The following is a 14,155-nucleotide window of genomic DNA, read 5'->3' as shown; positions in this document are numbered from 1 at the left end:
CAGGAGTCTTATTGCTTCTTTTGAGGGAGATTTTTATGCCCTATAAATCAGGAAGGAGAGTTTCAAGGGGCTAGCTTCTATCTTTATGTAATTAGATATTCAGCGCAATCTTCTGAAATGTGTATCATCTCTATCAAAAAGGAAAAGAGACTGCTGCTGACAACTCTTACAAGAATGAAAAGTCGGAGGGAGGGGGTTTAAAAGTTTATACTGTTCTTTTGTGATGGTTTTGGGTTCTCACAGAACTTTTTGAAATCATCTGTATGATTCCCTGCAAAATTGATGCTGCTGGCGTTGATTGTTGCAGTGAATGGAGGGCAGGTACTGAAGAGACCCCAAACCAGAGAATACAGAGCAGAGGGATGGTTTGGGAGGGCAAGGGGGAAGAAAGAAATTTATCAAAGAGGCATAGATAATAATTAGAGAATGTAATCATTCATGAAATTATAGTTTAGTCCTGACAATGAGACTTGGAAAGCAAGTAAAGGAGATTGGGGCACAGAAAGAAAAGGAAGGTGGTATTGCTTAATGCACTGACTTCCTATTCTAAAGATAGCTGTCTTGATAAAAATGTCAGTGGTATGACAGAGTCATTGTAGACCAGGATGTATTCACTTTGCTCCAGCTGCCTGACCTTGCCTAACTGTTGTCTGAAATGAAACAAGCTGTGTTCCTATCAGCACTTTCTCTGAGTTGCTGTGGAAAGTTTTATGAACCCCCACTGGTGTCTGTGCAGGTTTTGCAAGCTATGGCACTGAATCCTGTTTGCTGCAGATTTTTCAAGTTCAAAGGAAAATTGTTCTGTGTGCCCAGCTCTGCCATGCCTCTCAAAACACCTGAAATAATTCTTATTTGGGCTGTCTGACCTGTCAGGAGCTAAAGATTAAAACTGGCATGCAGCCCAGTGAGGGAACAGCTTCTTCATGTAGCTCATCTAATCACTGGGCTCTCATTTTGCAGTGTAACAAGTCTTGCTCAACGTAGATTGACTTTGAGTAGCTTGAACCTAAGTCTTCTGGCATTTTTATGTGGAAAATAAAGATCTTTCTTCTCCTGCCATCCTCTTCCCCCCAGAAAGGGAGTATCAAAGAGCAAGGTCCACCTTGCACACTGAAACTGTATGATAAAACCTGTGGCATTTGCAGATGGATTCCAATAAATGGAACATATTAGCAGATTCTGCAAACTTTCGTGTTGGAAAGTGGTGTGTTATCATAAGTTTGCCTGCTCTTGATTTAAAGGTCTGTCTGTATTCTGCCTCTCATTATTTTTGAGGACATGTATGCCTGCTTCGTAAGTGGATTGATGTGGATTGATATGCTCTTTAATACAAGTTGTAGAAGTTGGCATCAATAGTGAAAAAGAACTCAAAAACAAAAGTACCAAAAATGCTACACAAATAGGGGTATACCTGCAGAATGATGGCTAAATTTCATAATGTCCATTATAACTTCATTGCAGCACTCTACAGTGATCTTCTTAAAGTTTCAAACAGGTATTTATCTAAAACAGTTTAATTTAGGTATATGCATGATCTTGTTCACTTTATAGAAATATGTACAGATTTCAAGTATTCCCTATCTTGCATTTTGATGAAAGGTTTGGTCATTTGGAGAAAAAAATTCTGAAGTAAGGCACTCTTTATAGGCCTTGGATCTTAGGGCAGTTTCATCAGACTCCACAGAAACTCAGCCAGTAAAGGTGAACATTGTCCACATTTGGATGGTGGGGAGCCCATGAAAAAGTCGATGAATTGGATTATATCACTAACTTTAAATGGAGAGGGAACTTCATACCAAGAGACAGAAAATTTGTGTGTGTGTACATAATATACGTATTACCTTAGGCTTTTTATTACATAATTCTACATGGAGAAGAGGGAAGCTCTGATATGCTGCTTGCTTTTCATTTTTATTTTAAGGGAAATTCAGGCTTGCCTCAGTGGGTTGATAGGTAAATGCTGATTTTCATATGTACTAGCATCGGTACACATAATGAATTTTATTCAAATTGTCCTAGCTTGCAGTTGTGGTAGAATTTAGAGGGGGAGGAATTTAAAATACAAAAAAACCAAGAGGATAATGTATTGTCACAATCCCTGTAGTGAATAGATACAGAGTAGTTTACAGTTGAAGCATTTTTCTTCTTCCATCTTCGAGAAGCATCACAGAAGTTGGAGCTGTTTTCATGACACGTTGAAGATATTAATTGCTTGCTCATATGGATTTTCTCATTGCTTGAGGTCATTGGATGCCTTATGGAATAAACTGTACAGCACTGTATTGAAAGAACTATTCTTTTAAGTGAAGAAAAGCATTAAAATGTATTAGCATTAATTCTTAAGAAAAAAAGTGGATTCATTAATACCACTAAAAATGATTAATCATGCCCAGAGTTGTTAAACTGCATGGAAAAGCTCTGTCACTTGCTAGTGACCAGCAAGTTTGACTGGTCACCAGCCCTGCACCTTTACTTTCCAAGTTATTTACACATCAGTGAGAATTCACTAATTTTGGCTTGCTGCCATGCAATGCAGTTGCTCAGCTGTATTTCCTGCAAGTAACCTTTACTTCCATTTCACAGGGCACTGATTGTTAGATCTCTAGATGAACTCACCTTGAATCCATTTATAGTTTGCGAAGAGAAAAAGGCATTTCAAGGGAGGGATTGATCAGATAATAATCTAATACTTTTATAATTAGATTTTTAAGATCTCTGTTAGAATGATTTTAGTTGTGGCATTGCACCCCACATTTGATTACAATAAGATTCAGCTCTTTGTGCTGCAGTTGCTTAAAATTGTTACTGATGGTAGAGTTTTGCATAATGTGCAGGGTTTTAACTATTAGTGGATGTAACATCATGTAACATCATTGTGCATGATTATAGAAAATTTTCTGTGTGGCCCACAGCAGAATTTTCTCTGCTTATCATTGATCTGTTAACCGCAGAATGATCAAGTGAACAGATTCCAAGCATAAACTTGGAATATGTAAAAAAAATATTTAAATCTAGGGTCAGGGGTTTCATATGCCAGGTAAATAAAATTTTATATTAAAAAAACCACCATAGCGTACACTTGGAATAGAGGAAGCTGTAAAAAAATTACATTATTTTCATGTTGTATATGGATAATATGGCATTGGTTTGTTTAGTTTATAAGTAATCTAAATACTTCTGGAGTAATTTTCACTATAAAGCATGACTTTGTAAGTTACCATCATGGTTTCAATAGCAGTTAGAACAATCATCTGCTAAGATTTTTTTCTTAAAATCTGATCGTATAACTAAAAACAAGCCAAACTTTAATAGTTATGTAGTGTTTGTATCTTTTTGTCTGTTGATATTTTGAATTTTTGAAGTGTAATGTATTCATTCAGTATTTTCCAGAAAGGCACAGAAAAGAATCATAGAATGGTTTAGGTTGGAAGGGACCAAGACCAAAGACCATCTAGTTCCAACCCCCATGCCAGGGGGAGGGACACTTCCCACTAGACCAGGTTGCTCATGGCTCCATACCCATTCAACAAGTTCATGGCAACAACGTGCCATAAATTGTCCATTGTATACTAACACTAATTCAGGATTCCATAGTCAATTGAAATTACTAAGAAACACAGATTTTGGCAGGACTGGAAGCATTTTGCCACAGCACCATTTTTTTGTTAATCTTTGGCTGCGTGCTCTGTGCGGTTAACAGAAGACAGCCATTGGCTCATGCTGCAAATCACATAAAATTTCAGAGATAGTATATGGAAAGTATCCAAGTTAAACTGGAAAATGTGGGCACTTGACTCAGTGACATCTTTTTCTCTTTTCAACTTACCTTCTTGCAGGGCATACAGAGAAGCAATCTGACTGTTCAGAGAGCTGTAAATAGCAGAGAAGGTAACTGGGGCTGGGGAAGCAGTATGGTAAAGGCATGAAGGGAGCCTGAGGAGATTCACAGATTAGCAGGAGGCTATTGTTTGCTGACACAATAGAAGGAACAGGCTCCAAAAGGTGTGTGGATGCCTGCCATCTTCTGCCTCCTTTCCTTCTGCTGGATTGGAGTTCCACAGCAGAAGCAGCAGCTCACCATGATGAAGTGGAAGTATGATGAAAGGGATGCCCAGGTGCCCTCTCTCCCCTGAGACAGTTGCACTACTCTCTGAGCTGGAATTGGGTGATGTTTTCTCCAGTCATGCTCTTACCAGATCCAGGCTCTTTTGGCAGCTTGAAACTAATTTCTTTTTCTGTCTCATTTACATATGGCTTGCAGCATCCCCAGCCAGAATTATTAAATTAGGTGAAACAGTTCAGTTTGGAATATATTAAATCTTTTTCTCTAGTCATGGGAAAGCTCTCTGGTACTTCTCTGGAAAGCAGCAACATGCCTTTTGATTTCTGTAAGGCAAAGCCAGTGGTCCTGACCCACAGATGTGGATCCAACATTGCCTGCAAGAGCCCTTTGCAGTGTTCCAGTTTGGTGAGGTGGGGAGGGCATATCCTTGTTTAGTTTTGATTTGTTTTCATGGTCACTCTGACAGCTCATGGTCACTATGAGATGAAATATTTTGAGAAATTAAGCTTTCAGAGGGGAGGACTCTATGACACATGCAGAAGAGCTGCATCTGAGATGAATATACAACTCATATTTAGGCATTTGCTATTTTTTTCATAGTTTCTGCAGCCTCAATAAATGAGGCTGCAGAAACTATGTAATTGAGCAAATTTCAATTACATGAAAATAATTACATTGAATAAACTTCTGTCATGCACTCTGTGCCTTTTACAGATACAAACCTTGAATCTTTCTGAACGTACAGCTGTCCATTCCCAAACACACTGTAAATTGTTGCATGGACCACAAGCATGTGAATGGTACTGAGGAGTTTTAACCTAGCTTAATGTAAGTCATTTGCATGTTCAGACAGAGCATCCTTGTGTGCTTCTTCCAAGCTCTCCTCTTTGTATACAGTGTTACAGTGGTTTGTATTTCTGATAAACATTTTGCAGGGTTAGCCTTTTTAATAGCTGGTTTTCCCTACATCAGCAAGCAGCACCCTATGCTGTCTAAAGGTTAAAAACAGAATTGTCAATGAAAATTTGTAGTGCTTGATTTTATTTAAATCAAGTGTTCTCAATTAGTGTCCATGTAAAGGAACTATGTAATAGAATACAATAGTCATAATGTATCTAATGATCCTTAAGTGGCAGATTATGATTATATCTTTATTAGTGGTAGTAATTGTGGTGACAGTGTTGCTGACAGGTTAAACCATTTCTTACGACAACGGCTTTTGTGCTGTTGCATTGGGATCAGAAATGCAGTTCCTGAAGATTTGCATATTGTGAAGAATAGGCTGCAAAGACATGGAAGCATAATCTTGTCATTGTGTTTAGTGATGTGGGTGGCAGATTGTGTGTAGCTGATTCTGAGCAGGAAGAGTCTGCATATGGGTAGGTTTAAAGCCCTTTAAATGTTTTAGGATTGGTAGGCAAATTGGTTGACGATTTAAGTGTTGTTGTAAATTGTTAAATATTCCAAGCAGCTATAAGCTTTCTAAAACCTTCTCAGTGTTTTAAAAAATACAGTGCAGTGTCTGAGCAGCTGCATTAGCTGAAATTGCTGGATTGAACCCCTTTTGCACTTGTGCTATTCCTAACTTCAGACACTGCTGTGGTAGTTCTGCATAGCATGGTGCTGCATCATTGGGGCATTAGAATTTAAAATTTAAGGAGGTTGCAAGGCATCAAGCTAGAATGGGTCTCCTTAAAAAACAAACAAACCAACAAACCAGAAAACCTCAAACCAAAAAACAACCAAAACCAAACCTACAGTTATGCAGATTGTACAGAAACATGGCACCATTGTTAATAAGTCTGAAACTTTAAACCCAGCGAAAATGTTACCATAGTTCAGGAAGTTTTCTCACATTGTGTGTTTTTATTGTAAAAACAAACTATTTCTTTCCCAAAGTATGTGAGAAAATACTGATTCCTCAGTAACTTATTAAATGGCTTGTTCCAAAATGTCTGCAAGTTCTGTGGACTTTTCAACCTTTCCCCTTCTCCGTCGTGCACGAATGCTTTTATCACCTTTCACCCCAGTGAAATGATCCTGTGAGAAATATTTGCTCCAAAGAATCTAATCCATGTTATACAAGCAACCCAGTAGATGCTAGAAAAAACTTTTGGGTTTTAGTAAAAATAAGATCAGTAAAATCATATGGGTTTGAATTTCATGAACTCATTCTATCAGAATAGTATTTGAGACTAGCAGTGAATAAAGTGAGTAAGTAAACAGTAAAAAAAGAGAAAAAAATAGACTTACTTTCCAGGAGATTATCACACTTAAAGATTGTATTTCCCCCTCTGCCACATAGGTATGCAGATGGAATAGTGTGTGTCTAAATAAGTAATGTATCTGCTTAGTCTTCATATTGACCATTTTCTCTGTGCAGAGAAATAAATAAATTCATGTCATGAAAGCCTAAAGTTTAATTGTAACATAAACCTTGTTGTGGAAAGGACCACGTGGGTCAACAAGCCATGTCTCTTCAATTATGAGCAAATATGTGAGAGCTATTTAATCCAGAGATCATCGGCTTTGTACAAATATACTCTAGAAATACTTACAGGAAATTTAAGATCTAACATCACAAAAGGCCGAGCAGAACATGACTCAACAGGTATTTGTTACAAGCAGATGTATAGTTTAAAAAATTAGATGCATAAGGAGAAAAATACTGGGTTGTTTTTTATTCGGTAAGTTTTGATATTTTATCTGGATTTGCTACTCATGCAGTCAAGCAAAAGCTGTATTTCTGTGGTAAATATTATTTATGTAAATCAGGTTGTGAGTGCATGAGGCTACCAACTTACTGGGAACCTTATTTCCTGAAGCGAATTTTTAATGACTGCTCTTGTGTGTAATTGCATGTTGGGATCCTTAAACAGGGTTAAGAACCAGTTACAGAATTCTCCACTTCATGCTAAGGTAGTTGTATGCAGTGATTTTCTATATTTGTAACAATTTTCTGTGGAGAGATACCACTAACCATTCAGGCACTCACAGGAATTAGAGCACAACTTTTTAAACATGTACTTCCTTTTTTTTATTTAAAAAACAACCATTTCCTGGGGTAGCTAAAACTTATTTTCTGGAGCAGAGAAGTTAAAACAACTGAGAAGAAACTAAAAAGTATCTCTAAGTTTATATCAAGATAGAGGGGTAATACAAGGAGATGACAGGTCAGATGTGTTTGGGGTAAATGTAGAGAAAATCTAGCTCAGCAGAATGTTGGGGTGGAGACAGTGACTGTGAGAGTCCTACTCAAAGATGTGCCTTGAAATTAAAGGTGAGGTTAAGGCACGTCACACGGATGTTCAGTGTCCCACAAGTTAGTTTTCCTTCCAGTTTTTTGTTCCTGTCCAGCTAGTGAGATCATGGTGGTTGACCTGAGCATTTATTATTAAATGCAAAATCTTACATGACATACAAAAGCTTTTACAAACTGCACACAGATGATCTGGCTTTGCTGTTACAGCTGTGCAAGATGTTAGTCAGCATGTTGCAGCAAATCCAGGACATGTCTCCTGTATAGGTTTTACTCCTTTTCTGAAAGTGATAACTTCAGCTATAATTCTAGCTGACTTCTTTATTTATTGATTAATTCACTTCTAAATTAGGGCAATATTAGCATGTTTTGCCTGGTTTTAATCTATTTAATTCTAATGACTCCCCTAAACAACTGATTAGAACTAATTTTCCACTGCCTTAAAATGGGAATGTATTATTTGTTAAAGGGGGGGCGGGGGGAGGGGGAAGGGAAAATTGGGGAAGTGCCCTTGGAGTGTCCAGCCAAGTAAAATTCTTCATAAACTGGAATACTGACAGCAAAGTGCCTCGTGTTTTGCCAAAAATGTAACATATCCTATAATACTGTTGTCTTGCAAATTCATCAAAAACTTATCCCTTTTGCTTATTGCAAATGCATCTGTGTCATTTTGTTTAAAAATGTTATTTCATTGTAGTATGTAAGAATATTTAAACCACAGGAGATTGCTTAGTCTTTTCAATGCTAGTAGGACATTGCTGGATTTGTGTTAGTTTCAATCAGCTGCTTCTGCCTCTGGTACCAACAGATGGACCTGTGTGGAATGATGCCATGTGAGTCTTTCCTCACAGATAAGGGATTTCTAGTCAGAAAAGACAAGAATAAACACTGAAATTATTTTACCAGTAAGGGTGTAAAGGGAAGCCCTGAGCTGATGGGATGGCCCTAGCAGAAGTTCCCTGTTCCCTCTGCTTTCTTTGGGACATGGATGAGGAATAACTAGCTTGGATGAGCAATAACTAGCTTGAATCAAAGAGGATTGTCTTCTTTCTTTAGTGTAATCATACTGCAAATCTGCTTTTCACCTGATGCTTTTCTACACAGGCTTCCCAAGGAGCATCTGCCTCCTGCTAGATCTAATCCTCCCCTTCACAGATGCTTTCTCAGGGCTAAAGGCTATCATTTTAGTTTCTGTGGACTGCTGCCTGCAGTTTTTCTTGAAAAACTTTTCTTTTTCTTCAGACTATTATCATGAGCCCACAGCCTTCTTCTCCATCATGTCACCTGCTTTCTCCCTTTTGCTGCTTTCTCCCTTTTGCTCTCTGTGCTGCACCAAGATGGGAGAGGAGTGGGCACAGGAGAAGGTGGTTTGTCAGGTGAGTTACACAGTGGCAGCTGCCAAGTAAAGCAGTATGGCTTGGGAAACAACCATGTCAAGGAGCCAAGGACCTACTCAGAGCTTTGCCAGGCCTGTCAGCATTGCCTGGCTCTCTTCTGCATGAGTGAATTTGTCCTTAATCAATGGATGTGAAGGCAGTTCGGGATCAGGTCCACAGTCACTGTGCAAATGCATACCTCATCTTTTCTGGCATGTCTCCCATCCTGCTTCTTAAAACAGATGAGACCCTCTCAAAAAATTGTAATGACTTTCTTGAGGTCATGGATTTAAAGAAAAGGATGAAAGTTAGATTTGGTTTTGAGTGTGATATTCACTGCAAAGTACATGCTGTTTTTTCCTAAACCCTTAGTCAGTATTTTTAACACAGTTAGAGTCATATTTTTTTTGGTTCCTGGTTCACGTATCTTATAAAACTCCAAATGTAGCCTTCCACAGAGTGTGTACTTTTGTGTTAATATTTGACATCCACAGAGAAAGAAACTTACCAGTATTTTATTACTAGAGAGAAAGAATTCTTTTTCTTGCATACCTATGCAGTTACAATTCATTTTTCTCTTTTTTTTCCTCCCGAGTTTGATGCTGAGGTGGAGTAAAAACTCAACCACTAGTGAGTTGCATATCCTGATTTGCCAGCAGTAGGCTACATGAAAAAGAGAGGTCAGTGAGGAGAAGCAGAGATCAGGGCACCAGTGTTACTCACCTAGTACAGTGCCCATACTTGAGGGTAGTGCCAGGAGAGAGTTCAGAGATCCCTGTGAAAGTTGAGGCAGGAAGACTGCCAAGCTGGAAGAATCTCTTTACCCGTGGCTTAGGCCCCTCCTATGCTTTTGATTACCTCCATCTTTCCATTTGTTCTTTCTTAAAAAATGGATCCAAAGCTCAAAGGAGGCAGTGTAAAGGGGAGATGGGCTGCAAATGGTCTGCAGGGTTGCTGTACGGAAACCTTCTTCACTTTTACCTAGTGTTTGCAAGAAAAAGCTCTGCATCAGTCCTGCTCTGGATTGGAGGGGCAACCAGAGCAGGTCTCTTTAGCTGCATCTGTAGGAGCTCCACATTCATTCTTACTGAGGTTTTGTCCCTTCTTACTCCAAGCAGAACCGGCGCAAGAAACGAGACTCACTTTGTGGCAGGGGTGGCCACCCTGTGTGGCTTCAGCTGAGCTGTCAATCCTCCTCCATACAAAAATGCAAATATGGCCTCAAGCAAGCAGCTTGTGCTCCCCAACATTCAGCCTGAGGCTCACAAACAGTGCATCCTGAGGTGGGAACTCAAAGAGAAAAGCAGGAAGTAAAGGTGTCTCCAGTTTCCCCCCAGGAGGGCTTATGCTGTATTGCCTGGTTTCATGAGGCAATAGCACCAAATTTAGCACAAAAGTAGAAGGCAAATCTTGTTTTTTCACACTGATATCCACTCCGTGTGTACTTATATTTATAAATATATGCATATGTAAATGTGCATATATAAATGTATGTATGTATGTATAAATATGCTGCCTGATATGAAGGGGCAGAAGCAATGTGAAATAGCTCATCCTTCAGGAACTCAAGGAGGATCCCACATTGGTTGCCTCAGAAGAGAGGGGAAAACCAGGAAAAGTCTTCTTTCCTTTGTCTGGGATTTTGTTTTTATTCCTGTTTGCAGTTTGTACTGGAAGTTGGTTTGGTGAAGCAGCACCACTGCAACCTTTTATAGAGTTCTAGATTTATCTGTGTGCAGAAGAGGCATATTCATATATGATAGCTATGGTTTCTCTCTGGAAAAAAGAAAAAAAGAGCTGTGTCCAAAGGGGGTGAAAATTTCTCTGTTGTTTATTATTGCTTCTAGGATTTTGTAGTTCAATTATGTTGGGATAAGTGCTGTGTTTGGGAAAAGCAAAGGAGGGTTGGGAATATAATTACAGCTAAAAGTTCTTTCTGGGCACAGGTTGCTTGTGCGTTTCATTCTTGAACTGTGTGATCTTATCTCAGGAGGAAGAGACCCAAAGGGGTCAATGGGGTTTTTCGAGGGGGAGAGAGGAAATGAGAAGCACTTTCCCTCTTTTGGAGAAAGGTAAAAGCGGGATATACCAGGATCATGTAAAATTCTGTTTATTGGCACTGAGCTGTTTCAAAGCTGGGAACAAGTCTGCACCAAAAATCCCAGTATTATTACATGAAAGAGGAAAACTGCTGGGGAGAGGAGGGGAAGAAACAAGGCAGATTCCTGCTGACCAACTGACACTAGCCAGGTTTGGGACTTAGGTCTCAAACTGAGGTATTTACACAGGTAATGAATATGGCTGCACGCATCTTGGGCATCATAAATTACAGCTTCTGACATGGAAGGACTATGAAAATTCAGACCCAATTAGTGATTTCTAACCAAACCATTCAGTTTTGTGGCAGGGAGCAAACATGACTGCTCTTCACAAAAGCTATTCATCATATGTCCTGTATCTGACCGCCTCCAAAACCAGCAGTCACCCTGAACTGTGCTTCCAAACGTATCTGTATCTGAGGTGCTTTTTATCTCTCCAGACAGAAGAATGTCAATAGGAAAAAAAGCAGTCTGTCCTAAAAAAATGCAGCTCAGAAACACTTTAAAAATGCATATTTTGACTTGGCAGATCCTGTCAATCCTGTAGTGTGTTAGCCCAGCTCCCCCCACCTATGTAAGAGGGAAGATGAAAACAGCTTCCAGGGTCAAGATCAAGTAGTACCATAAAACCACATATCTGGCACTTGAATTTCCTAGTCTCCTGAAAACTCCACATACCCAACTACAGGTGGAGCAGTACCTGTTCATTTTCTGAGTTCTGCCCTTTTCACCTTCCTCTGATGTGTGCTCAAATTAAGACAGTACCAGTTTCTCTTACTTGATTCAGCATTTCCCACCTGAGTGAGGGAGCCATTGAAAAAAACCAAAAACAGTTAAACTAAATCCTTCTGCTTGTAAAATCTAGTTTCTTTTTGCTACATACTTTCCAATACATTTTAGATTAAAATACTGTTTTGTTTGATTGAAGTTGATGGCAATCTCTCTTTGATTTTAGTTGTGACCAGAATTTTGCACGCGTATGTATCTATCAAAATATTAATTTTTCAGTAAGCCATCTTTGAAAGTATGGGGGACTATTTGGAGATAAAAGCTGAAAGTATTTGGGGACTGCAGAGTAACATCCATTCTTTTTCTAGTGTTCTTGTGTCTCAGTGCATCACGTCTGAGCAGTGCAGGTGGTTTCTATGCAGGGGGAGTTTAGGACGAGCCAGGTGCTGTACTGCTGCTTTTGCACTGAGGTGCCAGTTTGCAAGGCAAGAGATTTGAAGCAAAAAGGAATACCTATAGGGTTGTCTAGCTTGAAGTTTCATTTTAGGATCTAAAATGGAGGCAAATGAAGGAACAGAGATATGGTTTCTTGTCGACATTTGTTGTTGTAGTGATACTAGACATGCATATTATCATGTTCGTATTGCACATTATCATGAGCTGTTTGGATAGCTTCATTTTCTGGTTCAGCTGATGCGGTTTGGAATATTCAAGGGGAAAAAACGGCCCATGTGCTGCCGTGACTACTTGTGTGGCAAGGGACATTTTGTCGGTTAAGCAGTCGAGGCAGGGTGTTTGTGCATACGCGTGCTCTGTGTGTCGGGGTTCACGCGGGCAGACCCCGGCCGCTCCCACACGCCGGTGCCAGGGGCTGGCTCCCGGCGCTGCTCCCGCAGCTCGGTCACGATGGCAGCCATCACCTGTGCCAGCCTGGGCACCCGGCAGTGCCAGCCCTCGCTCCGGTAGCGGCCAGGCTCTTCCAGTACCGCCGAGGAGCGCGGGGAAAGGTCGGGAAAGGCCCCCCGGTGCCCGAGCGCCGCGTCCCGCAGCTGGCTGCCCCTGCGGCAGGCCGCGGGCGGGGGTCCGGAGGCCGCAGGTCCCGCGGCGGCGGTGCCAGCTCCGGGTTTTGGCAGCAGCAGCGCGGCCGGGGCCGCCGGGCGGGGCGGGCGGGGGGCGCGGACCCCGCGGCGCCGCCCGGCCCCGGCCCCGCAGGATCCAGGTAGATCCGTCCGGCTTTTACCTTTCTCCTTCGGCTTCCCTGCGCGTTGGGCTGGTAGCGGGGCTGTTTCCTGGTCTCGCAGAAAGAGGCAGTGCTGAGTTAGGAAGACAAAAATAGACCTTTACAGAGAAATATAGGGATTGTGTGCGCGGTGGGGAGGGAGAGCGGAGAGCGGCACCCGGCTGGTTTCCAGGAGGAGCCCTTTTCTCCCTCTCGTTGCATGTTAGGCATTTTTGCACAGCTTTCTCCCCCCACCCCCTCCCCGCCGGGGCAGGGTTGCCTCTGCCGCCTGCTCTCCGCATCTCTGGTGGGGAGCGAAGCAGCCAACTCCGCTGCGATCGGAAAGCGGCCAGAGACCATTTTATGTGAGCGAGCCGGGTGGGAAGAAGCGGAGAGAAACCGTCGCAGGGACACACACGGATATAAAGACTTGTCTTCTGCCTCCCCCCCGCTCCCTCCCCCTTGTAAATACTAAATCTGAGAAGGCAGCGATTTGACATCCACCCTGAGCAGCGGCTATGGGGTGTTTGGGCAACAGCAAAACGGAGGATCAGCGTATCGATGAGAAAGCGCAGCGAGAAGCCAACAAAAAAATAGAGAAGCAGTTGCAGAAAGAGAGGCTGGCTTATAAAGCGACACACCGCTTGCTGCTGCTGGGTAAGGAGGAAGCGGCAGAGGTGGGGGCCGGGGCGAGCGGGGCGAGCAGGGGGCAGCAGCCCCAGCCCGCCGGGAGGGGAGATGCGGCGTGCGCCTTGGCCATGGAAAATGTGGGCTGCTTTATTGAGCAATAAGCGAGGCGTCCACAGATCGCCTGAGCCACATGGATGCACACATACAGAAATGCTGCCGAGGTGGGAGATGCTGTCGCGTCCAAAAGAACCAAAAAAAAACCAAAAAAACAAACCAAAAAAACTCTCTGACCACCCAGCCTGAACCGTGTATCACAATGTTCTCCCTTTCCTTCTTTCTCTTTTAGGGGCTGGTGAGTCAGGAAAAAGCACTATTGTGAAACAAATGCGAATCCTACATGTCAATGGATTTAATTCAGAGTAAGAATTATTGACACTTTGTGCCTTATTTTTCCTTAAATGTTGGAAACAGGTTAACACACAGTACACTAGGAAATTTCTCCTCTCATCCCCTGTGTTTTGGTGGCTTGACACTGTGTTGTGCAGGAGGAAGGGGAGTGAGAATAAGGAAATTGCTGCTATTGTATGTTTGCATTTTCTCCTTCTGGCCCCTCTACTGTATTTTACACTGTTGCTACTGCAGCGCTTGACAGGCCCCTGTGTAGCAACAACATGGCGACTACTTTTTACATAGAAGCAAATAACCAAATATTGCATCTGTCTGTAATATAAAAATACATGTCAAATCATAATCAGATGACACTGTGTGCTGTTTTTCCGG

At 41.6% G+C, this 14,155-nt stretch overlaps 1 protein-coding gene across 1 annotated transcript in view; it reads left to right on the top strand.

Moving 5' to 3' along the window:
- GNAL (G protein subunit alpha L) overlaps window positions 1-14,155 on the top strand; it is a 182,389-nt gene that overhangs the window by 53,970 nt on the left and 114,264 nt on the right. The window contains 1 exon segment of the mRNA XM_030967210.1: window positions 13,722-13,794. Within this exon segment, the coding sequence (XP_030823070.1) occupies window positions 13,722-13,794 (73 nt within the window).

Source organism: Camarhynchus parvulus, chromosome 2 (assembly GCF_901933205.1).
Source record: "Camarhynchus parvulus chromosome 2, STF_HiC, whole genome shotgun sequence".
NCBI lineage: Eukaryota > Metazoa > Chordata > Aves > Passeriformes > Thraupidae > Camarhynchus > Camarhynchus parvulus.
Note: the sequence above shows the minus strand (reverse complement) of the source record. Positions and strands in the feature narration are given on the sequence as shown.